This window comes from Apostichopus japonicus, chromosome 16 (genome assembly GCF_037975245.1).
Source record: "Apostichopus japonicus isolate 1M-3 chromosome 16, ASM3797524v1, whole genome shotgun sequence".
Taxonomy (NCBI): Eukaryota; Metazoa; Echinodermata; class Holothuroidea; order Aspidochirotida; family Stichopodidae; genus Apostichopus; species Apostichopus japonicus.
This window is the reverse complement of record NC_092576.1, coordinates 29006739-29032246: the sequence shown is the minus strand read 5'-3', so window position 1 is coordinate 29032246 and position 25508 is coordinate 29006739. Positions and strand designations below refer to the sequence as shown.

The 25508-nt window shown below is 35.6% G+C and overlaps 1 protein-coding gene across 10 annotated transcripts; it reads right to left on the bottom strand.

Annotated features, from left to right (window-relative positions):
- Positions 1–434: 434 nt before the first annotated feature.
- On the bottom strand, positions 435–25205 carry LOC139982905 (uncharacterized). Of its 10 annotated transcripts, none has more exons than XM_071996082.1 (21): positions 24571–25205; positions 23518–23683; positions 22261–22377; positions 21592–21718; positions 20794–20865; positions 20159–20230; positions 18645–18716; positions 17778–17849; positions 13138–13209; positions 12490–12561; positions 8880–8951; positions 7944–8015; positions 7206–7358; positions 7009–7077; positions 6802–6885; positions 6135–6206; positions 5640–5696; positions 5119–5300; positions 3100–4706; positions 2396–2522; positions 437–1413 (listed from the first exon to the last, which is right to left on the bottom strand). In XM_071996082.1, the coding sequence occupies exons 3-21, from the start codon at positions 22364–22366 to the stop codon at positions 1337–1339; spliced, it is 3237 nt and encodes a 1078-aa protein (XP_071852183.1). In that variant the 5' UTR covers positions 22367–22377; positions 23518–23683; positions 24571–25205; the 3' UTR covers positions 437–1336. The 10 variants fall into 10 exon arrangements, with proteins under 10 accessions (XP_071852180.1, XP_071852189.1, XP_071852187.1 ...); XM_071996083.1 differs by having other exon boundaries at positions 23518–23663; XM_071996084.1 differs by having other exon boundaries at positions 23518–23638.
- Between the last annotated feature and the right edge of the window lie 303 nt (positions 25206–25508).

Genomic DNA, 25508 nt, shown 5'->3' with positions numbered 1-25508 from the left:
TATATATACTAAATGGGTTGGGGTTCCCATCGAAGATTTGGTGTCGGTGTGTAAAGCTTATGTTCGCCCTGTTGTGGAATAGCTACTCCTGTGTGGCATGGTGGTATTACTGATGTTCAGGCCAACTGATTGAGCGTAACCAGAGATGAACATGTCGTTATAGCTGCCAACTACAATTCGTACACCAAGGCTTTGGAACTCACCGATCTCCAGTCGCTGGCAAATAGGCGAGTTGAACTTTGTTCCAATTTCTCCATTGGATGTACTAAGTCTGATAGATATGCCAAGCTGTTCCCTGCTACCCATAACATGCTTGGCATGTCCTAAAGAAACCCCAAACCCTATCAGGAAATTAAGTATAAGACAAACAGGTACGGAAATAGTGCAATACCATTTTGTTTATTTATACTTCTTCATTCTTCTGGTTAATCCAGTACGGAACCGCACAAAATACTGTTAAATTTGTAGCTTTATATAATTTAACTGTTTTTTTTTACTTTTTGTTCTGTGATACAGTGTGTTACGAAAAATATGTAATTACAAGAAAAAGACAGAGAATAGCTAGGTCCATCTTCATAAGGATAAAAAAAATTTAGAAGCGTATTATTACGTTATACTTTCTTTTACAATATAATCACTGACCACGAAATGCATGCAAATGTAACATACCATGACGTAGCGACCGTTGTTATTAACAATTCTTAACAGAGGAACTCCTACATTAGTTGTTCTTTAAACAATCTTTACATCAAAGCTATTCAGATGAACCAACAGCATACGTTGATTTTTCTACAACACATAATCGGAGACCATTTTGCTTCATATTCCTTATGTCATTTATCGAGATGAAGCGAATATATATAATGAGTAGCTCTTTCATGTACAGCATTCTGCGTTTTCACTTTTGGAGAAATAATAAAATTTCAAAAACAGATACAAAATGACCATAATATAACCCCAGTGTCACCATAAACAAAGTATTAACTACTGTCAAAATGAGTTCAACGAAAAGAAACAAGACAAGATAATTAGCACTGTTCACTATTTTAGTAGGCTACGTTTCATATTTGCTGCCGCGGGATTTATCCAAGAAACAGTAAAATGTCTTGTTAATAAGGTTGCGTGTTTACTCAGCGCAATGAGACTTGAAAAATATACACAGTTAACTGTTTAAAAATAGCTTATACGGTGCCAATTCTGTAAGATATGTTATTTTACATCAATAAACATCACAAACTCCTTCGTCAGGTCAATATTCCAAGACTTGAAATGAAGAAAAATTCATATCGCTCTTAAAGCCGACATTTTAGATGTGAAGATGGGAACCAATTCATTATCACATGGAAAAGTAATCGATGTAGTTTCTTTGACACCGTCTTTTGATGTAACAGCACGCAGGAAGTATTGCCTCACCTGTAATTCAAATGAGAGAAAAAACAATATAGTTCGCTTTCTAGAGAATAAACAAATAAACTTGAAAAGCCATCGATCTCAAGCAACTTGCAAGTCTGTCAAAATTGACAGGAAACAAAACCAACAACTTAACATCATTGGGAAATTGTCATCAAAGAAGATAATACAACGTTCGCCCGTGTGATAAATTTTCGATTCCAAACATATTGAAACTGCGGTCAGTATTTCATGAGAAATAATTTAATTGAGGCTGTTTGAGCAACCAAGATAGCACTCTTCATTCACTAGTCTTCAAGTTGAGCTGATTTTGCCCTTGTTTATCAGATAACATGCAACCATAACGTATAATATTACAAGGTTGTGTCCACCAAAAACCCATACATTTTAATTTGTTAAATGGTTCGAAGGTCTCTTCAAAAGAAACACTTAATATAAACTATTTTTACTACATTCTTAATGTTACATCATGCAAATAAAACTTTCGTGATTGGCATTTTCATATAAATGGCTGTAATTTAAAGTGTATTCTCGATAATCAAGAATTATAACTGTTGGTTTGTATGTTAACTTCACTAATAGTTTCTCCATGTGACACTATTATGGAGGATACAAGATTAATGTCGTTTAGAATTATATGTTAAAAGATATTCGTTCAAAGTTTGCTGAGTGTTTTCCATTTACAACAACGACCAGCATTCTTTCCATTAAAATAATATCGGATCCATAAAGTGCACTTCTGTTACTTAAAATAAGTTAGTTTATAATAATTACGGTATTAATTGACAGCTATGCAACAAGTTATGGCTTTCAATCGTAAACTAACAGTGATATTAAAATCTGAATATACAGAAGTTTATTACTGTTGATGAAGATGTGCTCAGATTTACTTAAAAACATACGATACTAATAACGTTAATGACGTACGTTTTCTAAACAAAGATCTAGAATATTGTTTCCCACTTTGTACTGAGAACAGCCTTACCTGAAACAATAACTATAATGGCCGCGTCTAACGTTACAATACCGATTGATATGTAATTTCCGTAGTCACTGGACACAGGAACAGCAGAGAACAGAACGTTGACAAAAATCACAGCGAGGGAAAAGAGCTGAAAGCAGGAAATATATATTTGGAAATAAAAGAACATAATTTACTTTAGATGTGCAAACTTGCTACCGTTTGTATTCTATTTATTCCTTTTGATAGGCAAGAAGCCGTTTTACTAGAAGCATATGTTACATGATCCTTAGACTTTGTAATCTCATGCAATACCCGAAAATCAGAAATGATTGAACTCGTCACAGCAGAAGCGGTCACGTGATCACTCAAAAGTGGTCATGGTAGGTCAAATGAGGGTAGTTTCAAATTCAACTTAACGATAACTACTTTCTATATCACTAACATAAATGGCGAATCCTATGTTGCTATAATAGACCCTAATATGGGAGTTCCGGGAGCAATTTTTGAACTGAAAATTAATCACTTGCATTTAAAGTTAGTTGCAGCTGCTGTTTTATCAATCATATAACTGAAGTGAAAGCAACTTTCGCCAACAGGACAAAGCCGATGTATTTACGAACAACGATTTTCATTCTTGAGTATAGGTATATAACACTATGGCATTAATGAGTAAACATAAGGCCATTGTTACAAGTACATCGCTTACTATTATGGACAAAACTCACCTGTAATCGTTGTTCAAAAGGGCTCTTCATTGGTGAAAACCTTACGTGGAGTGTGAGGAACAATACAGACACACCGATAGTAATTAACTTGGTCAGTGGATCATCCCATCCTAGTAATGTAATCAACATTGTCTGTGTAACCTTCCTGGCAAGTTCCAGAATTTCCCAAAACCAAAATCTCGGCTTGAAATTCTTACAGAGAAAGTTCAGCCACACGGGGATGGCATTAGTTTCTTCGTTATGCTCACTACTGCTAAATGCGATAGCCTTGCTTATTAAGTTATCTTCACTGTTGAGTAAGTGGTTTGTGTCTGGTTCTGAAATATGTTCGTTATCACGCTGTCTCTTAATATATTTGCTCAAAAAAAGTAAGAGCAATACAGGAAAAGATATAACATAGAGAAGAGTGGCAAGAAAAGCAAATATATGGTAATAGAGGAGATCACTACATACAATGTCATAATCAGCTCGAAGCAGAGTGATTGAAATATCGTTTCCTTTGAAAACCGCAAATGTATCGCAGGCACCAGGGTACAAACTGAATATGATGTCACAAGTTGCTGGATATGTCACAAACAAAATTAACACGACACACGTTGATAGTGCAGATCTCATTTGGGCAAGCCTAAGTTTTAGATTATGCGCATCGTAGCGTTTTCTGTACTTGAAATAGACTCTCAAAATTTGTTTACAAACAAACGATATCAGAATTACAACAAGTGGAAACAAGAGAGCGATTTTAAATTGGAGCTTAGGATCCAATGATAGCTTCTCGTGTAAGCAATGTGGTTTCACAATCAACCTCAATATGTTAAATTGAAGTACCGAAATCCATTCTCCAACAAAATGTAACACTCTAGCCCAAGTGACACTGTGAAATGTCTCGAATAGCTCACCAACAACCTGATAAAAACCTAGAACAATTTTGACTCTAGATGATACAATGTCTGCTATGGTTCTCCCATCTTCTGGACGATTCTGCTTCTTGCTATTCATGATCAGAAACACTAGGAATATGATGAAAATACAAACAGTCATACTGATTTCAAAAAAAACCCACACAATATTTGGACACGGAAGGCAAAACCCTAAGACAGAATGAAATTCCTTCACGCACTTACTACAGAGCCATCCTCTATAACCCACCGCGCATGAACCAGCTATTCCATCAACTTCATGACTGTTATTATTCACACAATTTTCAGGTCTTGAACAAGCAAATACTCTGGGAATCAATTGCTTATATTCAACGGTGGATTGATCATAATGTACATTTTCAGTTTGTAGATTCAGTACAAAATTAGAATATTCCATTAAACTTGCATTTGGAAAAGTCCAATTCCAATAATAGCCAGGTAAAAGAGCCTTGTAATCTTGAGAACAGTTCAGTCCTTCTTCTAGACATACTGAGCATTTCTCGAATCGATGTAAGCGAGTGTAGTTCTCTTTGCAGGGACAGGCTCGGTATCCAGCGAAAGTACTTTGTTTAGTTCCTTCTGGACACAATATGCACTGCATTGCTGACGAGCCATTTCCATTTTTAACAAAGCTACCGTTATGACAGTGACTGCACGAATTTGTTCCGATATCATCTTGATAAAATCCACCTATATGAGCAAAAGAAGGCTACTGATAAGTATAAACAATATATGTAATTCCAACGGAGGTTTAAGCTATGACATAATATAGTGTCATACTTTAATATGCTTCTATAGTCGACACCATGTACTTTTGTTCTCGTAGAAGTTGTTGACCTAAATGATTATATACCTCATTTGTAATTAAATAAGACCCAGTTTGCAGCATTTGACCTTTAAACATCAATTTTGTTTTGGCGGAGGACCAATATACCACCCCCTTGTGAATTTGTTTCAGCGGCCCGAGGTTACACCTGTTCTTTGTTAAGTCGGTCATTCCCCTCTAATGATTCCAGTCGGAGAGTGTATATCCCCCTCTTTTTTTGGGAAAGCCTGTACACGCTACTGCTATACTTAATCAGTTCATTAAGACCTCACTCACCTGCAGGACAAGGAGTACATTGACCACTTTCGTTGCCATAGCTACCAGGTGTACATGGTTGACATATAACTGTTGTAGAGTTCCGTGTGCAGTTAAAGCCTTGGTATCTTAGGACATCATAGAATGTATATCTATACGTCTTATACTTCAGTGTAGGGACAAAACTGCTGGTGACGCATTCACTTTTGAAGAAAAAAAAGTTCAAATTTGCCATGGATCGTGTAATGAGGACTGTATGCTTTAGCTGATATTTTGTAGACTGTTTGGATATACACCGATATTCACGAACAACCACGCCATTTTTTACAAATATATATGTAACATTTTCAGGAATATCTAGCTCTCACGCAGCGAATTACATGTAGACAAATATATAACGGAAAGAGGAGTAACAGTTTATGTATCTTAGATTCCTGATTACACGTCTGCCTCGCTCCCATTTGGTGATAAGCAGAACATTTTATTTTAAACGTCATGAAAAATTTCCTCCCCAGTTGTTTTGGCTTTGTTTATTTTAATACCTGTTTATACTTCTGTTTGACATCGGCAGAGACTTTAGGTTACCACAGCTAAGCAGTCTGTACGGAATAATAATGATGCAAACATATTTTCTGTGAGTTATTATCTGTTATTGTTGAATCTTGAAGGACCAAGTAATGTATAGACAATGTTGCTATCATGTATTGCCAAAGCTATTTCCGTGAGATTATACTCCGTTGTGGTATGAAACACTATATTTTTATATTTATAGATTGATATTTTATGATTTACGTTTGATCGGTATTGGAGAATGAACGCATTATTCAAAGAAACGAGGACATTTAACATAAATTTTAAAGTGTAACAAAGCAACATAAATCTTCCGAACACACATTTCTATTTACAGGCTAAGGGACAAGGGAGATCAAATATGTTAATATATGACATGGCTGTGAAAATAAACAATGGCTTAGATAGATTGAACAAAAGTTACAATGTTTTAATGGATGTAAAAGAAACGCCACTTCTTAACTTACAGTGTCACGTGACTGGGCATACTTTCGAGAGCATTCGCTGAGATGTATTCAAGAGGGTTTTTGTAAAGATGTCTTTGATGGTCAAAAACACAGAAAGAGAAATGACGCAAAGCTAACAAAATTAAACATATTTGCATGGTTTCTGACTATTCGGATGAAAAAGAGAAAAAAACAATGAAACATCAGTCTACAATTTTGTACATCCTATTCATTTACGAAATTTACTGTTGTCATTATGATCAGCATAAGGAGGATGGTGGATAGGTTAAATGATGTGGCCATTCCCTCTGATTGTCATTCGGGGGAAATGTCCAATCGGAAATTTTTTTAATTCAGCTGGTAAAATTAGACGATTGATATGGGTGCACACTCCACTTTTTTTGCAGCCTTTTACAGAGTACGGTATTTAATTACACTACCTGACATTCAGAGATATTGATATAGGCTAGACTATTACCTATGTGAAAGTCGGTTATAGCCGGTGCCGTTCAATGCCCTCATATAAAGGTTCAATCCCCTCCAGAACTCAGTCGCGGAATGTTGAATTTGCTTCCCTCTCCCTCCCATTCATCCCCCAATCCCCTTCCCACCCCCTTTACCACAATATTTCAAAATCAAGAACGATGACAACTTGATAAACAACAATTAACATTCTGCTGGTACTCACAGAGAGGTTTTCGTTCTCGTCTTCTTTAATCTTCTCGTGAATAAACTGTTGTTGAGTTTTGTGATTTTGTTGTTAAAGAGGTAGCTTTGAAATAAAATGAAAGTTTGTTTATTGTCGTTTATCTATGTTCTCATGACGGGAAAAGGAAAAGAGAATAAAAATAACTTGTTTGAATTGATTTATGAATACAACAAAGTTCTGACTTACATGTTTTTAATAGTCATGTCTGCAAAAGTATTCTTCTCCACTTCACTGATTTTGTTGTTATTGAGAAATCTTAAACCGAAAGTAGGATACAAGTGTTAAACGGATTGATAGGTTACGTATAATATGAGACTATAAGCCAAAACACACACCAAAAAAATACACCTGGCCATCTACAAATAGTAAGGTATGTTACTCACATATTGCGTAGTTTACTTAATCCATGGAATAATCCATTTCGTACACGGTTGAGGTTATTCCGTTGCAAGAGCAGGAACTGCGCACCGTGTTTCGTATGGCTAGAATTGAACAGCCCGAACGGTATTTTTGTTAAACTGTTGTTTGCAAGATCTCTGTAGCGTATGATAGAATAGCAAGTACAGAGAAAAGGAGCTTTAACATGTGTAAGAGGAAAATAACGACTGATAAATAAGACAAATGAGCAAGAAAATAGATCAACAAATCTATGTGTCAAAACAAACGACTGATAAATTCAAGGGAGTAGGATTTGAATGTGTACCATCTGATTTGGCTTTATCTAAAACCTCTCACTCCACAATGAGAATATGCGACAAACACAAGGAATTAATGTAAAAGTACATACAAACATTCTTAATCTTATTTTCGTTGAAATATATTGACATTTCTTTATGAAATTGGCACACTGTTACCAATGTCGGTGGTAAAAGGGGAAAATACTACCTTTCTTTAACATTGTATTACATTCAATAAAAGGTGCGTAGGATGTTCTTTGGTTAAGAGGAGAGCTATAAAATGTTTTTTCTGGTTCTTATACACCTAAGAAGCTGGACTATGGAACTTTAAACTCTCTGGTAGAACATACATCTGCATGAAATGTTCAAAACTTCACTACTTACTGCTTTCTTTATAAAACATATACTTACAGATTACTATTTAGAATTATGAAAATTATTCACATGCAATAACTGAGGGTTATATTACTAAAGAGATTTGCCGGCAGTTGACGAATGCTGTTTCCTGAGAGTGACCTGCAAGAGATGTTTTGGGAAAAAGTTTCATTATCTTTGTTTTTTGTACAACAATTTTACAAGTTTGCCATTCGCTAAGATTACAATTGATTTGTGAATATATTTGTAGTGACCCGGTTTACCCGACTATGACACGGACCATACGTTACATGACATTTGAACATCATTGTAATAAGTAAAGTGGAATTTAAATACCGTCGTAAACTTGTATATATGATGTGAAGATTTGAATGAGATGAAGCACTTTCTGTGTGATAGTCTATTTTCATAATATCACCACACGTAGCAGTTAATATAAAGTTTGTTTTGTCATCGGCCAAACTTAGAAAAAATTGTATGATCAATGATATAAATATTCAGCACATTAACAGGAAATATAACATTTTGTTTTGGAAACAGTTTTTTGTTCCTGCCTTTTACACAACATTTGTAGAATTTATCATTCGCTACGATTAAAAGTAATTTGTGACAAAATTTGTTGTGACCGGTTTATCCGGATATGACCCGGAATTCAACACCATACGTTATATGGCACTTGGAAATCTTTGTATGAAAGTACCGTGAAATGAAAATATTTTCCTAAATTTGTATGAATGATTTGAAGAATTCAATGAAATGAAGCAGTTTCTATGTTATGGTCTATTTTCATATTATCACCACACTTAGCGGGTAATATAAAATGTTGTTAATCATCAACAAACTAAGAAACCATATTCATGGTATAGCATAGATATAAGTTTATCACTTGAAAGCAACGCAATCATATAAAATCACTACTATTTCATACACTATAAAGAAAAACCAGCCCAGCTTTACTTCACATGAACAAGATCAATAGACCTTCAGCTGAAAAATGCTACTCACAAGAAAGAAACTTTGTGTAGTCCGTTAAAGAAGCGTTGATGAACGTGATGTAATTTATTGTTAGCAAGAATGCTGAGGAGAACGAAATAACATTTAAAAGTAATCACAAAGGGTTTAGACATTGTCCTGTAGATATTGGGATTAATAACGGCAACAGTATCAGAAAGAGACGAGTTGCTACTCTTAAATCTGTGGAAGGTTCTCCAAAGTATCACATACCACTGTATCAATTTACCATCATATCCAAAGTCATTGGTCAGCCGTCAACTGTGAAAATTGTGGCAAAACAAGGTACTAGTTATTGCAGAAACATTTGGGAATGGGATGACCTTTTCAATCAACATTGCTTGGAATAGTAATTAATGTATCTTTACGTCACAAAACGTCTTCAAAAGTTCGTATGGCTCGACAAATGAAAGATCTCGCTCAGCTTAATCAATTTACGTTGCGAGTATGATGAGTGTTATTCCATTTGTTTTGCTTTACATATTTTTCAAACATTAAAGTTGTCCACTTCAGTCGGTTTATTTATACTGTGTCTTTCTGTTATACATTAGTGATATTTATGTTAAGTATGTGAATCCGCAAGATACTGAGTAACACTTGATATATTTACTCTAATGTCTAAGCGCTTTGCGCTATACGCACTGGAGCTTGCTGAGAAAGTTGTATGCCTGTAATTTCATGAGAACAAAGTTTCGTAAAAGTCAAGAGAACTCAGTTAACAGAGTCGCCTCTAGCCAGTTAACCGTTAAGACAAAAGGCAAAAGAACGAAGTGAAAACTACAAGATGTGTTGCACGTGCCGAAACTGTCTTTAACCTGCTCAGAGTATCAAAAGCAACATAATCGTGTAAGATGACCAGATTCACTGACGCTGGTTGTGAACAATTGGATGGAAAACAAAAATTTGTTTTTGAGGCAACTACGGTAAAAAACTTTTACTATCTAGATTGTCACGCCTATCATCAAATGATGAAAAAAGCTAAGAATGAACGTCAGATGACAAAGTAAAATAACCTGGCCCCGTTGCTTTAGTTACCTGCAGGGGGCACTATATCTGCAAAAGTTAGCCAAGGACAACTTGGTTCATTGTTTTCAACAACGGTTCATCAATAGACATTGATTTCTGCGAGCCATGTGCAGAAGGAAACCACCACTAGTGTCAGTTTCCAACCAACACTGGTAAATGGACAGGGTAGCCACTTGGTTTGCTACATGTGTGTGGTAAGATGAATATCCAGTCTGTGAGCGGAGCTAAATATTTGCTGATTTTTATTGATGACAGCACTCAATATGTGTTGGTGTGGGTCGTCACAAACCGAAAGTCCTACGCTCGGACAATGGAGGTGAATACACCTGCAAACAGATCGACCTAATTGTACTAACAACACCTGAGCAAAATGGTGCTGCTGAACGGATGAATCGCACGATGGTTGAGACAGTGACATCAATGTTGGCCGACTCAAAACTGCCACAAAAACTTTAGGCAGAAGCCTTGCCAACTACTGCTTACTTGAGAAACCGAAGTCCAACAAAAGCAGTTGAAGGAATGACACCAATTAAGCTCATGTAGCCAAAGATGAGAGAGAGAGACAGAAACTTGACTCAAGGCCAAGGAAGGGTATTCATCGGGACTGTAGAACAGAGACAAATGGATATCGGCTGTATGATCCTCAACGTCCGGAGTTTTGCAGTCGAAGCATTATGTTAGTTTGTCATGAAGGACATGACCAACTTTTCCTCTGTTCCCCCACTCCTCCTCCCCTTGTTCCCCCCTTTCACTCCTCTTCTCATAGCTCTCTTCCACCCTTTTTCTCCACATCTTTCTGTCTTTATCCTTCTACAGTTTATTCCCTACCCCTTCCCTTAATCCTCTCTTTGTCCCTTTACTGTTTATTTCCTACTTCTCCTCTTCCCCTGTTGGTAACATTCTTTCTTCTCTCCATCCCTTGTCTGGTAATTCCCTTACCTCTATCTCTTTTTGTTCACCATGCCCGTTAACCTGTGTGTATTCTGTGCGTGTTTTTGTCCCTTCTGTTACTGTTACTTGTCATTTAGCCTTTGAAGAAGATCCTGATGGATCGAAACGTCAGGCCAACTTTCTGGTACACACTCTCCTACACAGGCTCTTTAGTGGATAAGCAGTTTGCTAACAGTTTTATTTTACTTTGAAATATTATGTTCAATGAATTAAGCTGTGTGGTCGCAAAGGAACCCGATCAGTGCGACGAAAAAGCGATACGTATCTATCGATTCTTCCATTGAAAAAGAACCAGTTGCTGATGATGTAGACTCACAGTTACGACAATCAGAAGGGAAAAAGGACAACGTAGTCGTTATGGGGAATGGGTTACCCTTGCAGACGATATGTTGAATGAGCCAATTACTTTAACAGAAGCCCAAATGAGTCTAATTGACAGAGTACCATGGCAAAGGAGATCAAATCTCTATATGACAACGATATCTGGAAATTGGTGGAGTCGATATAAATGGATCGAAAGGGAGTTGGCAGCAAGTGGTTCTTCTAAGTCAAGGCTGGTGAATGGTACAAAGCTCGACTCGAGGCACAACGGATCTCTCAGAAGTTTGGAATCATTTATGACGAAAACCTTTCCCCAGTGATTAGGTTTGAATCAGTTCAAACTGTCATAGCTTAGCATTGCAGAATTAAATGAAGCTGCATTAGAGGTGACTTCTTAAAAAGCCAATCTAACCTAGCAGCACTTAACTGCCATCAACGCATGATGTGTTATCCTAAAGGTACCTAAAATGTGGCCCAATATAGAGAAAAGATGGCTCAAAAGACTTTGTTGGATTCTCAGATGATTACTGGACAGGAGATATGGAATACTGAAAGTCACCCTCAGGTTATTTGTTCCAAATGACCAGAACTGCAGTCAGTTGAAAGAGCAAAACGAAACCGAAACCATTACATTGGCAAATGCCGCACAAGGAGCAGTCTTGTTGCGGAGATTGAACACCCATTAACTAAGTGAACCTACCTCTGCTACCGTCATCTTTGAAGATAACCAGACTTCTATTCACAAAGCGAAATATCCGCAGATTTATTGAAGAGTCAAGCACATACACATTGAATACCATTTTATCCGCCAACAAGTTCAAAGCGGAAATTTGAAACTTGAGTAATGCAGAACGGAGGAGATGGTGACGTATATGCTCACAAAAGTGTTACATGGGAAAATGTAAGCAACTGAGAGAGAATACTGGGGTCAAAGAATTGACGGACATTCCGCCTGAAGGTGTGCTAAAATATTAAAGTCGTCCACTTTTGTCGGACTGTAGTTATACTGTATCTTTGTGTAATGCGTTAGTATTATTTTTGTTTAAGTATTTAACCTTCTGGAAAACAATGTTGCCCTTTGCCACTAATATACTCCAATAGCATAGTGCTGTGCTTTAAACGTACTGTAGACTGCTGTTTTTTTGGTAATGCATGTAATTTCATGAGAACTATGTTCTGCAAAAATGAAAGAGATCTCAGTTAAAAGAGCCGTCTCTAGCCAGTTTACCACTAAGATCCAATGCCTCGACAACACGTATCTGTTTAGTCCAACTCGACTGAAACAAAATTACATCACAAAACTTACAGGTTTGATATGTTCGGCGTCGACTCGAAAAATCCAAGGGGTATGTCAGTTAGTAAGTTATCTGATAAGTATCTGTATTGAAATAGAGAAAACTAATTTAATGGGATTTTATCGCAAGAGCAAGAGCTCAGCAGATAATAAGAAATCAAATCCCACATGTTAGTGTCAGTATAGCAAATGTAAGATTAACGTACGTCTTATGGCAGCACATACTATCACCAGGGCCTGACAGGTAATAATAAAAAGGAACAAGTACGATAATACAATTTCATATCACAAAACAAGGTAAGTGCTTAACAAGTGCCCAAATGAAACAAATGTCTAATGCACTATAAAGTCAATTGAAATTGCCAGTACCAGAGATAAATTATTGTTAAGTAAAACATTGCTTTGAACAATATTATATCTGTGTGTTGGCAAATGGAAAACCTATTTATGCGTTGAAAAGCATGACCTTTATATTACATAATAATAAGATGAAAGCGCTTTTTTAAGATCATTTATGTTTTGCAATGTGATTGAACAACTTTTAATAGGAAGCCTTAATTGCTTTGTTTTTCTTGATGGATCTAGTCAATTATTGACTAAACGATGTCTTATAGTGGTTATATAGTGTAAGTAAAATAAGAATACTCTTTTGCAACTTACAGTCGTTCCATTTTGGTCTTATTTGACAACAAGGCCGTTGGTAAAGTTTCGAGTCGGTTTCCTGACAAGTCTCTGAATGATACAAAGCAGACTGATGTATGTAAACCTTAATAAGGTCCCAATGATCCAGATCTTCAATATATTTAATATATAGATGAACAACAGTTTTTCAAACATACGTTTTCTTTTAAAGCTCCCTCTTGATCAATCGAAGTTTTTATCAAGAAAGCTGCATTCCATATGCGGAAGTTTGGATATATAGATACATATATAGATACATATATAGATACATATATAGATAGATAGTGATAGATAGTGATAGATAGTGATAGATAGTGATAGATGGTGATAGATGGTGATAGATGGTGATAGATGGTGATAGATGGTGATAGATGGTGATAGATGGTGATAGATGGTGATAGATGGTGATAGATGGTGATAGATGGTGATAGATGGTGATAGATGGTGATAGATGGTGATAGATGGTGATAGATGGTGATAGATGGTGATAGATGGTTATAGATGGTGATATATGGTGATAGATGGTGATAGATAGTGATAGATAGTGATAGATAGTGATAGATAGTGATAGATAGTGATAGGTTAAGATAGGTTAAGATAGATTAAGATAGATTAAGATAGATTAAGATAGATTAAGATAGGTTTAGATAGATTAAGATAGGTTTAGATAGGTTTAGATAGATTAAGATAGATTAAGATAGGTTAAGATAGGTTAAGATAGATATATATATATATATATATATATATAAATATATATATAGATATACTACATTATATCTTTTCACATGCATGTCTTAATTAACTTTAATATCATCAGTATATACGAATCTTGTCATCATTTTGGAGTCCATCACGGCTACATTATTCACTTCAGACGTTTATGGCAAGCCAATTGCACAATAAATCAAAAAACATGGTTTATCTGTCGAAAAACCATGTTTATCGACCGATAAACCATGTTTTTCGATCGAAAAACCCTCTTTATCGACCGATAAACCATGTCTATCGCCAATTACCATGTTTATTGCCGATAAACCATGTTTTTCGCGTAAAAACATAGCTACGGTCCCGCACAATCCTCACATGGACAAGTGCGGAATAATAATCGGCAACGCATAGGCTTAGTACACCGTCATCGATCTGACACCGATCTCACGACACAAGCTAAATCCGCTACTTCAGCAATCACCATGGAGGTTATATAACCATCGGTAAGTTCGAGTGTCGATTATTGTTAACATGGCGTGAACAAGTGCAAGAGTTTGTTCTAAATCTTGTTCGCAACAGAGCGGGGTCGTCACGCCCCATTTCCCCTGCATCCCACTGCCCAAAAGTTGAGGTACCCACTGGAAGTTTTGGGGGAAGGGGGAGGGTCGCCCGCCCTGTTTTTTTGTTGTTGCTATTATTACTGTATGAATACTGGATCTTTTTCCGATTATGATAAATGGACTTTTTTGCTATTATGAACATCGAACCTTTTTCCAATTATAAAAAACGGACCTCTTTTGCTATAATGAATATCGAACTTTTTTTCCGATCATGAATAACCGACCTTTTTTGCTATTATGAACATCGAACCCTTTTTTCGATTATGAATAACGGACCTTTTGAACAATGACCCCTTTTTTTTTATGAATAACGAACTTTGTTCCCGATTATGGATATCGAACCTTTTTCGAAAAAATGCACGTTATGAATAAAGAACCTTATGAACAATGACCCTTATGACTAATAGTCCTTATGAATTTCGGGCTGACCCATGAGTTGAATATCAATTGACATGTTTCAAACATAATTTTATAGAATGTCAATCGATACCACAGAATATATGCTGTGTCTGGGTAGGCCCGGGCAGGGTGAAATTTCAGGGCGGTGAAGGTGAATATTCCCTAAGAAAAAGTGTTGTTATAGAGGGAAAATTTCCGGCAGTGTTACACCTGGAATTCTTGGCCTAGGGCTAAGTAGTGGTATTGCTACTGATCTTTCAGGAGCTCTGGGGGTAAAAGAGTCGTCAAAGTTTCCCAAATACAGGGCGAATCTTTGATAGTGTATGGGCCTATAGTAACGTATTGTAACCTATAGTAAGTAATTGCTACAGGCCCCTAGTCTGAACAGTGAAACGTTTACTCAGTCGGAGACAGAACCTATGTTCAAGCCAAAATATAATTAGCAACAATATGATTAACCATAACACGATAGCCTTACTCAGCTGTTAGCCTTCAATGGAGACTTAAAGATCTTCTTTATTGGTCCCAATTATAGCACACTATAGCTAGGAAAGTTTTGTAATTACGTAATCGACCTGCCACGGTCGTAAATCAACCTTTAAAGTTCTAGACTGTACAATTAGCCCGCATAGCTTCTCAACATCATTAGGTTCTTTGAGTAAACACTGTGTAGAATTATGTTCATGTCTACAGTGTAGTTAATCATACAGAGTTCACACAAAGACCCTCATACAAGAAACAATATGTGACAGGCGTTGCAAACTAATTGGTAAAAAGAGGTCATTTTACGACCAAAGCAGGTCGATTACGTAATCTCAAGAAACTTTTCCACGATAGCGTGCTATAGTTGTGTCTATACAGAAGACCTTTAAAGTCATAGGAAGTAGCCATAGAGTATAATAGGAACTCCTTTTTACTCTATTGAATAGCCTAACTGCATAATATAACGACTTACAATAGTCCAATGGCTAAGAGAAGTCAAAACTACAGTTGACAATTCCGCAGTAAGCTGGAAAGTCTGTGTATGAAATTGTCAACAGAGGGTCTTTATTCGGCAAAGGCGCCATCGCAGAATTATCAGGAGATACAACCCTGAGCACACCATGAACAGGAACAGAGGCTATATTTCGTTGTTCCTAATTATGGATAGGGCCGGGACCTAACGAAGTTTGGGTATGGCGCGCCCACATGCGGCTTCGGAACCAAAGATTTATCATATATATATATACTAATATAACATGTACTGTTTTTGGAAGTAGTAGCGGTAAATTTTCATCAGTCGCCAAATATAAACCATGATTTATCGGCAAAAACTATGCTTATCGGTCGATAGACATGGTTTATTGCCGATAAACATGTATTTTCGGCAAAAAACATGGTTTATCGGTCGATAAACTTGGATAATCGAAAAAAACTTGGAATATCTAATGAAAATCCATGTTTATCGTTCGATAAACCATTTTTCTCAGAAAAACCATGTTTATCTGCCGATAATCATGGTTTTCGGGTGACAAACCATTTTTATTCGGTTAATAAACATGGTTATTCGGTCGATAAACATGGTTATTCGGTCGATAAACATGGTTTTTTATTAGATATTCCAAGTTTTCTTTCGACTGATAAACATGGTTCATTGGTCGATAAACATGGTTTTCCGACCACAAATCCAACTCCAAAAAGCATTTGGCTTGGCATAGACGTCCCACTCGGTTGTCTCTTTGACTCGGCCCCGAGGCAAAATATATGCACTCCCTATGCTGTATATATATATATATATATAGATATATATATATATAGATACATATAGATACATATACGGATGGACGAATGGATGGATGGATAGATAGACAGATATTGTTTACTTGTTGTTATTACAAAGACGTATCTCCCGAAGCCTACAGATGTATAACAGAGGGCTCAGTAGTTTATATTTATAACCAGCATTTATGCTCGTGTATTTTAATCATCCCAAGTTATAATTATATTCATCATTGAGTTTGTATACCAAGATTTAATAAAAAAGGAACTTTAGATAGATAGAGAGATATATAGAGAGAGATAGAGAGAGATATAGATAGAGATATAGATAGATAGATGGATGGATGGATGGACAGACGGACGGACGGATCGACGGACGGACGGACGGACGGACGGACGGACGGACGGACGGACGGACGGACGGACGGACGGACGGACGGACGGACGGACGGACGGACGGACGGACGGACGGACGGACGGACGGACGGACGGACGGACGGACGGACGGACGGACAGACAGACAGACAGATAGATAGATAGATAGAGAGAGTTGTAGATAGATATATATAGATATACATTGATATACATAGATAGAGATAGACGGACAGACAGACAAACAGACAGACAAATAGATAGGTGGAGAGAGAGATAGATAGATAGACAGACAGAGAGAGACAGACAAACATACACACAGATAGACATATAGGTAGATAGGGAGAGATATAAAGAGAGATATAAAGAGATATATAGATAGAAAGATAGATATAGATAGACATAGATAGATTTAGAGAGATATAGATAGATATAGACAGATAGACAGACAGACAGACAGACAGACAGACAGGTAGGTAGATATATATGTAGGTAGGTAAATGTGTAGGTAGGTGGGTAGGTACTTTACTTTCTTGTCTGGCTTTACCTGTAGTATTCTGTTGTAAAAAACTGTAATCACTCTATTTTTTCATCGATTTTAAAATGAAACACTGTTAAATAAAAAAATTAAAATATCGAGACTGATTTATAATACATTTCCAAATATGTTGATACATAACCCCATTTGTCATCAAACGTAACCCCACAACGAAACACTATTTTTAATTTAAAGAGTATGTTTAAAGTGAAGATTTAACTTACACATAACGAAGATTTGGTTTATTCCAAAACAGCTCCCTTGGTATTTTTTGGATTAAGTTATGGGATATAATTCTGACAGAAGAAAAGACAAAAGTAAGTAATAGAAGTTTCTGCATTACAGTGATTATCAAACATGTCAGAATGTGCACATCTAGTACATAAAAGAGTTTACCTACACATGTTTCACGTGTTCAACTTAACATAAACCTTCTGGTACTTCTTCGAGAATAAGGAATTTTTAAATCAATTGAGTAATTATAAAGAAACAAAGATATTGGGTCGTTGCTTGTGATATTGTATTTGATGAAGGTGGGACAGAGGCAGGGTCGCCATGCATTTTTGTGTTTTTTGCATTTTGAAGGGGATATTAGTACTGTAGAGTGTGTGTTTTTTTTTTTGTAACTCCATTTTTGTTTCTGTGTATGTTACATTAGGGTTTTTTGACCAAACGATTTATCTTTTGCTGGAGTGTACAAACAAGAACTAAGAATACTATAAAATCATATGGCATTGCTACTGCCATACATCATTTTGATCTGTAAAACACTGCCTTGAACATTGCGATATATGTGTGTGTCGGCAGATGGCATGCCGTTTTGTGCGATTAAGATCATGACATTTGTATTATATGTTAATTAACTGAAAGTTGAAAGCATTTTTATTTTATAAAATATGAAATACTAACTTCTCTGTGAGTGCAAATGTGACCGCCTTATAATGTTTATGCAGTGATTGAACAACTTTTACAAGGAAGCCTGTATGTTGTGTTGTCTTATTGGATCTAGTCAATTATGTACTTAACGATGTCTTAAAATGGTTATATAGTATAAGTAAAAGTAAAAGAAAAATACTGTTTTTTCAACTTACAGTCTACCCATTTTGGTATTATTTGCAAGCAAGACCTCTGATAAAGCCTCGATTCGGTTTCTTGACAAGTCTCTGGAAGAAACATCCGATAGGAATACTAATGTTCTACAATCATACATTAAAAAGCAGAATGGTGTATGTATACCGTCAAAAGATACCAACGATCCATGTCTTTAATATATTATTGATCGAACATGAAGAACAATTTGTAGAAAATCCGTCTTTTAAGGGCAACGAATTCATTTAGAGCTCTTTTCTCTCAGTCAAAAGTTATACCAGGAGAGCGACGTTACACGCATACATTTATTTTTGGATCCTGTCCGTGGATGAAAAGTGCTTAAAGCCTTTTTTTGAAATATTTATTAGTTTCATAAGAAAACTATGTGAATTTATTGTGAAAACTATGTGAATACTATTGAATGTAAGGAATTTTTTATACACTTACATATTTGAAATGTCCCAATTCTCGGAGAATAGTCCAGCAGGGATTTCTCTGATCGAGTTATGTAACACATCTTTACATTAATTAATAAAACAAAACTTTTTGAACTCATCAGGCGAAGGTAGGAATCGCATCCCGGACCGTGTCAAAGACCGAAGTCTGTACCACTCAACCACAGTGATTTTATTGGTATGTGAAAGCGCATAAACTGGCTATGTACCGTTTCATATACCTCATAAAACGTCTACTTTTGCATGTTCGTCAACAAATATTTAAATTTTGCGGTAAAAAGGGGAAGTGTAAATCACGCTGAGTAAAGCCTGATAATATATTACGTTAGCAAAGCTTGCGAGTGTAACCGATAACCGACTTGAAAAACAATATATTTAAAACTCAATAGTGGTAGGATTGTGCACTATTTTCATTAGTTCCAAAAATAAGAGATACTAACATTTTTGGTCGTTCTTATTGCCATGCGGTTTGACTTGCCACAATGTTATGTAGCAACATAGAATAAATTAATAACTTATCCATAACTGAAGCGCTAGTTTCAATGAAGTTTCAATGATTTCATTAAACCGGAACCGGAAGGATACGTAAGAACGTAAGATATACTCTGTTTGTAGAGCGTGAATTAGTTCAGGGAGGTTTTTGTGTAATCTCCCCTGTAAGCCGATAGTTTGTTAGAAAAGTCATACAAGGTATATCTTGGCACAAAAGCAACTACTTGATCCCCATTAACCCATAGATCTTGAAACTGTGACCGTGATGTCATATTGCGGATATATAGTATATGTCCATCATACTTTCCTACCTGACTTTACATGTAGGATTATTTCTACAAATACTATAATGACTCTCTAGAATTGTTCACTTCTCTTTGAAAGATGTTATATCGTTAATTAACATAAAATGTCATCAAACGGAAAGTTGCTTCGAAATAAGTGTAAACGTAACACATTTCGAAATTGCATTTTTTTCCATCTCCTTCATATTTAAAATTTACAGTAATGGTATCAATCTGAAAGACATATTAAGCAATGTAATCGAGGTTCACGTTGTAATTGCGTACATAGATGCCAGGTTGACTGTCCATTGGAATGTTCCAGGTGGTATGCCAGTGAGTATGTTGCGCGATATATTTCTGTCAGTAATAAAATATTATAAAGCAATTATTATTTCACAAAGAATGTGACGAATTATGTTTGGTAGAGCGTGAATTTGTTTTTGTGACATGTTTAGTCTCCATTATAAAGCTGATAATTTGTAGAAAAGTCATACAATAAATTACCTGTCACAAAAAGCAACAACTTGATCCACTCTAAACCCTAGTTATTGAAACCGTAACCGTGAGATCATAATGCGGATATAAATTATATATATATATATTATTATATATATTATAAATATGTATATCATACTTAATTCCCTTGTTTTAACAATGTAGTATTCTGTAGTCATATACTGTAATTACTCTCTAAAATTTGCAGCGATGTTTCACTTCTCTTTGGAAGCTGTTAAATCGTTAATTAACATAAAATTAGGCCAAACGAAAAGTTGCTTCGGAATAAGTGTAAACGTATCATATTTCGAAATTATAGTCTCATATGTTATTTTTGTCTCCTTCATATTAAAGATTATTGACATTGTAAAAACCTAATATAATATTAAGAAATGTAATAAGTGGTTCCTTTGGTGATTGCGTACAAACATGTCAGGTTGATTGTCCATTGGAACGTTCCAGGTGGTATGCCAGTGAGTCTATTACTCGATAAATCTCTGTCAAAAATATTAAATATCAAAAAGCAATTAATAATTCACAGTGAATGTGAGCAATATCTGATATTGTCATGGCTTCTTCATTGGATGCCACAATTGTAGTTTGTGCATATATTCAAATAAAAATATCATTGTTATCAGTGGAGTGCCGAGGGGCCGGTGACAGCACCCCACTCCAATCTTCAGTCTAGAAAGAAGTACACCACAACATTCAAGTTACAGCCTTACACCTTACACAAAGTATTTATTAGCACAACCTTGCGTTGAAATCTACCTATATAGACCTACCTTCAGTCTAAATATGCCTCAGAATGCACCACGTATACTTCTTTACCTCGGCAAGACACCCCCCCATCCTCGCCCACATAACATTGGAGTCGGCACCAATGTCCCGGGGGAGAATACACTACTGTATATACTGTTAATATTCCTTGATTTGCTTCTGTCCGTACATATATCAGTCGGGGAATTAAAAAAATTATTCGTAACAATAAAGAAAATGCACCATTTGACGTCTATGTGGGAGGGGCACATAATTTGTATTCCTGCTCAGGTGACTAACTTTCACTCCTCATAAACATCACCAAAACTAAAACAGATAAGTTTAACATTCATGTAGATAATCGAAAATTGACATTTTAATATTTGTGAGACAATATAACCTCTCAATTTCTATATAAGACATAGTTACCAATAGGGCCCGTACATAATTGTTTTTAATCTTACATTTCCGTTGCATTGTGAGGTAACGTTGGTATTACACTCAAATCTTTAAACGAACAATCAACGAGGTAAAATGTCTTCTTCGTTTGATGACAGTTACACGTATGATTAGTACCGCAAGCGGTTAATCCTGTTGAATACACAAAACATTAAATCAAACAGGAAATATTTCGATGCAAAGTATGTAAGTTGTGCAAGAATGCTCGATTACCACGATGAATCTTGCTTTCTGTAAACAAGAGAGTCTTAAATATTTTCATAAATAGATAGCTCAGTTAATAAAGAAAATAAAATTGCATCCACTCTAGGGTATCCATTATTTTGGAGCATTATTATAATTTATATTCTATAATATGATAGACATTGGACCTCGATGTATCATTATTATACAAAAGGATATTTAGCTTACATATCCACAATCTACATCAGTGTGCCCTGTTCGATAGTGTCATGAAGCTTGCGAAAAACATCAGGGAGTATTTTTTCCCTAAAAATATGAAATAGCTTTACGTTGTCGGTTATTCTTCGTCAGTTGACGCAATTTGTTGATCTAGACAATTAATGATCTAGTACTCATATGTATGGTTCCAACATATCAAACCAAAAACTGGTGTTCCAAAAATATATGTACTAAACTATTTATGGTAACACAGTGAATATTGATTAACTTACTATTTTCTTTTCTTATATCTAGTTGAGTATACTGCAGGGAGTCATCCATTGTCGTTGTCGTTCCATGAACGCAGCAAAATGACATTATCAGGAGCCAGAACCACATTTTGCCATGCGCTATCACATAAAAACCAGGAAATGATATCACTTTGTCAAAAACTCTTCTGTATGTAGAAGCCATTTAATATGAAACTGAATGTTTAAAGAGTGATAGTTAATAATTCACTGCAATAAGTGTCCTATTCTTTTTTCGAAATGCTTACGTGGTACTTCTTTTCAATCTTGCTATGAATTGTGATGACTAGATGTGCTTTCACTTTCATTTGGTTCACTTAAAAGGTAATTTTTACAAATTAAAACTTAAAATGTACGTGACACTGTCAATAAACATACGTGTGAACATGGTCATAGAAAGAAGTTAGATTGTTGAAAATTAAAAACTAAACTATTCAAATCCCTTTAGTTCTAACGAGGTTCAATACTATAATGTTCGGTGTATCAATATTTTTTTGTGAGTGCAAATAATTAGATTGTTTTGTAGCATAAATGCGATTTTTGTTTAAGTAGTTACATCATTTGGTTTCAGTGTAATCTCTTTAATTAAATATTATCCGTGCATATAAGCCTATCTTTAACCGACAATGGAACTATTATATAGAATCAATACTCTATTTGATCGATTCTTTTTAAAATAGTGAGCCAGAAAATAGAAGATGACGTAACTTGTGAATGTGGATGGAAATGATAAGAGATGGGAGGATAGAGGAAGAGGAAATTAAAAAGGAGAGGTGGTTAAGCATTCCCTTCTAAGATGCTGAGACGATCGGTTAGATGGTGCGACGGCTTTGGATTCACAAACGTTCTTTGCTGAGGCAAACTGTATCGGGCGCGTCATTATTTGTTATTGTTGACAACTTACTAGACAATAACTTCAAATAGGTGCTCCATTTTCGATGGCTGTGCAATTCATCACTAGAAGTCTGTCTTCTAAATGAAGGTTGATTAATCTTATAATATCTGTATTCCTGCTCTTAACAAAAGCTATTACCCTTTTTCGTATTTACTTCCAGTTGCTATTATTCAATCTTTTGTTAGTAATGTAAACAAAACATCCACAATAACAATAACAAGCGGATGAATCACTATCAGGTAAAACTGTTCAGTTTTCTGTTGATATTTTCATACCAGCACGAGGACGATTGATAAATGATAATCGACGTTTTAAGTTTAATTCAACTTTGCAACATTTGAACTCACCTAACGACCAGTAACGGTAACCAGTTGAATCTTCATCAATATTAATCAGTATTTTCAAAGACAAAACCGTTAATCAGTACGTGTTAGTGTCATCCACATCAGCGAACGAAAGGGCACACGTCTGGTACGAAGCCAGCAAAAATATACTGACAACAAGTAAGTGTATCTTTATCATAAATGTTTGTAAAGGAAAACAGCATGTAGATTGTCTTTATATCATATTTGTATAACGTAAGTTATTAAGGAAAAGACGCAGAGTTCCTGTTTCTTTTGAGTTCTCTTTCAATTTTGTTTCTTAAATAATGAAACAAGATATTGCATTTGTAAATTCAAAACCATTAGCATTTACATGTTAGAGCAGAGCATGTCATATTGCACTATTGATATCAATAAACAAATTTAAGGGGCATATGGGTTATGGGATTTATTTAGTGGGCAATTGGATGACAAAACAACAGATTGAGTGTGGAAGATATATGTATATATCTTGGTATAATCTTATTTTTAAGTGTCACTGGCATTTAACCTTGTCCAATTATGAGCCGTCACTAACTCATAATTCCTAAATATATATATATATATATATATATATATAAACATATATATATATATATATACATACACCTATATATATACATATATATATTCATATATATATATACATTGTTGAGACTAGTGGAACACTAGTTGTTGTCTGAAGATCGCTCAACGCGTTAAACTGAGTAACAACTAGTGTTCCACTAGTGTCCACCGGACATAGAGCACTCTGCGCCAAGATAGACGCCAACCAACTATATATATATATATAGATATATATATATTTATAGATATATATATATATATATATATACATGTCACATAACATCTAGGCCTACGACATGTCTGCTGGCTCACTTCAACGTACCACTTTACAATACTGACAAACAACTATCGCTGTATTTTACGTAGAAAATGATTAAACTTGAATTGGTTTCTTCATGCTGTTCATATTTCATGTCATATAATTGACACTAAAGCCAAATATAGCAACAAAAATAAATGTTAATAACGTACCTTTTATTGCTATTGTCAATGACTAGAGCAATTGCTGCTTCCTTGGACTTAAAATGTCGATCAAACAAGAAATCGTTAAGATGTGAATATACGTGAATTTACAGTTTGTATAAAAGTAATTTCTGTTGTAATATCATTAGCATAGAAGGAAGTGCAGTATACATGATAGCATTTCAAAACAGGAAACGTTTCGTTTACATTCAGCCTACAATGTATACCATATATGTAGGAAACATATTAAGAACTAGCATATAGAATAACAAGGAAATGTCTCTAAGCCACACATTTACATCACTTGTAGAGTGGGAGTATATCACGATACGCCAACTAAAAGATTTACTTTGCTTTCAGTCATAGCACAAAATTTAAATAATATATCCACGTCTGAGTCACCTAGCGGGTCAGATGCGCATGCCCAAACGACATGACCATCCTCTCGACATCCGTAGCTATTTAGAGTCACAAAACAAAACAAGGTTAAAGCTGAAGATTTACACTCTTGATTAACCACTGGTCATTGGTAACTTGTCACACCACTCGCCAAAGTGTGCTAATTAAAACAATCCCTCCCGGTACTACATTACACCACATCTACGTCCCTAAGGGACTTCCCATAGGGATGCAGCCACAAACAAGCGCACGCAACTGTATTTACACGTTATCTAGTAAGTCAGCCATTTATACACCTGTGTGAAGATAGGCAATGGAGATAAAGTGCCTTGCCCAAGGACACAACAATAATGATCTGGCCAGCAATCGAACCTGCAAACCTTATATCACAAGTCCACTGCGTTAACTACTTCACCACATCGCTCTCATGATATGGAATTCAAATTAGTTACATACTTTCACAGTATTCCATGAAGATATTTCGTTTGCATACATCAATTCTGAGCTTCAACTTCAAAACTATGAAATAAAATACAAGAAGAGAGAAG

Excerpts from the sequence above, each read along its gene's own strand:
- LOC139982905 (XM_071996078.1), bottom strand. The coding sequence starts at position 22,441 with ATGGCTTCTACATACAGAAGAGTTTTTGACAAAGTGATATCATTTCCT. Across the intron at positions 18,717-20,158 it reads ACAGTCAACCTGGCATCTAT|AGACTTGTCAAGAAACCGAA; the intron begins GTACGCAATTAC and ends TGTTTCTTCCAG. Across the intron at positions 12,562-13,137 it reads AAGACCAAAATGGAACGACT|ATACTTATCAGATAACTTAC; the intron begins GTAAGTTGCAAA and ends ATTTCAATACAG.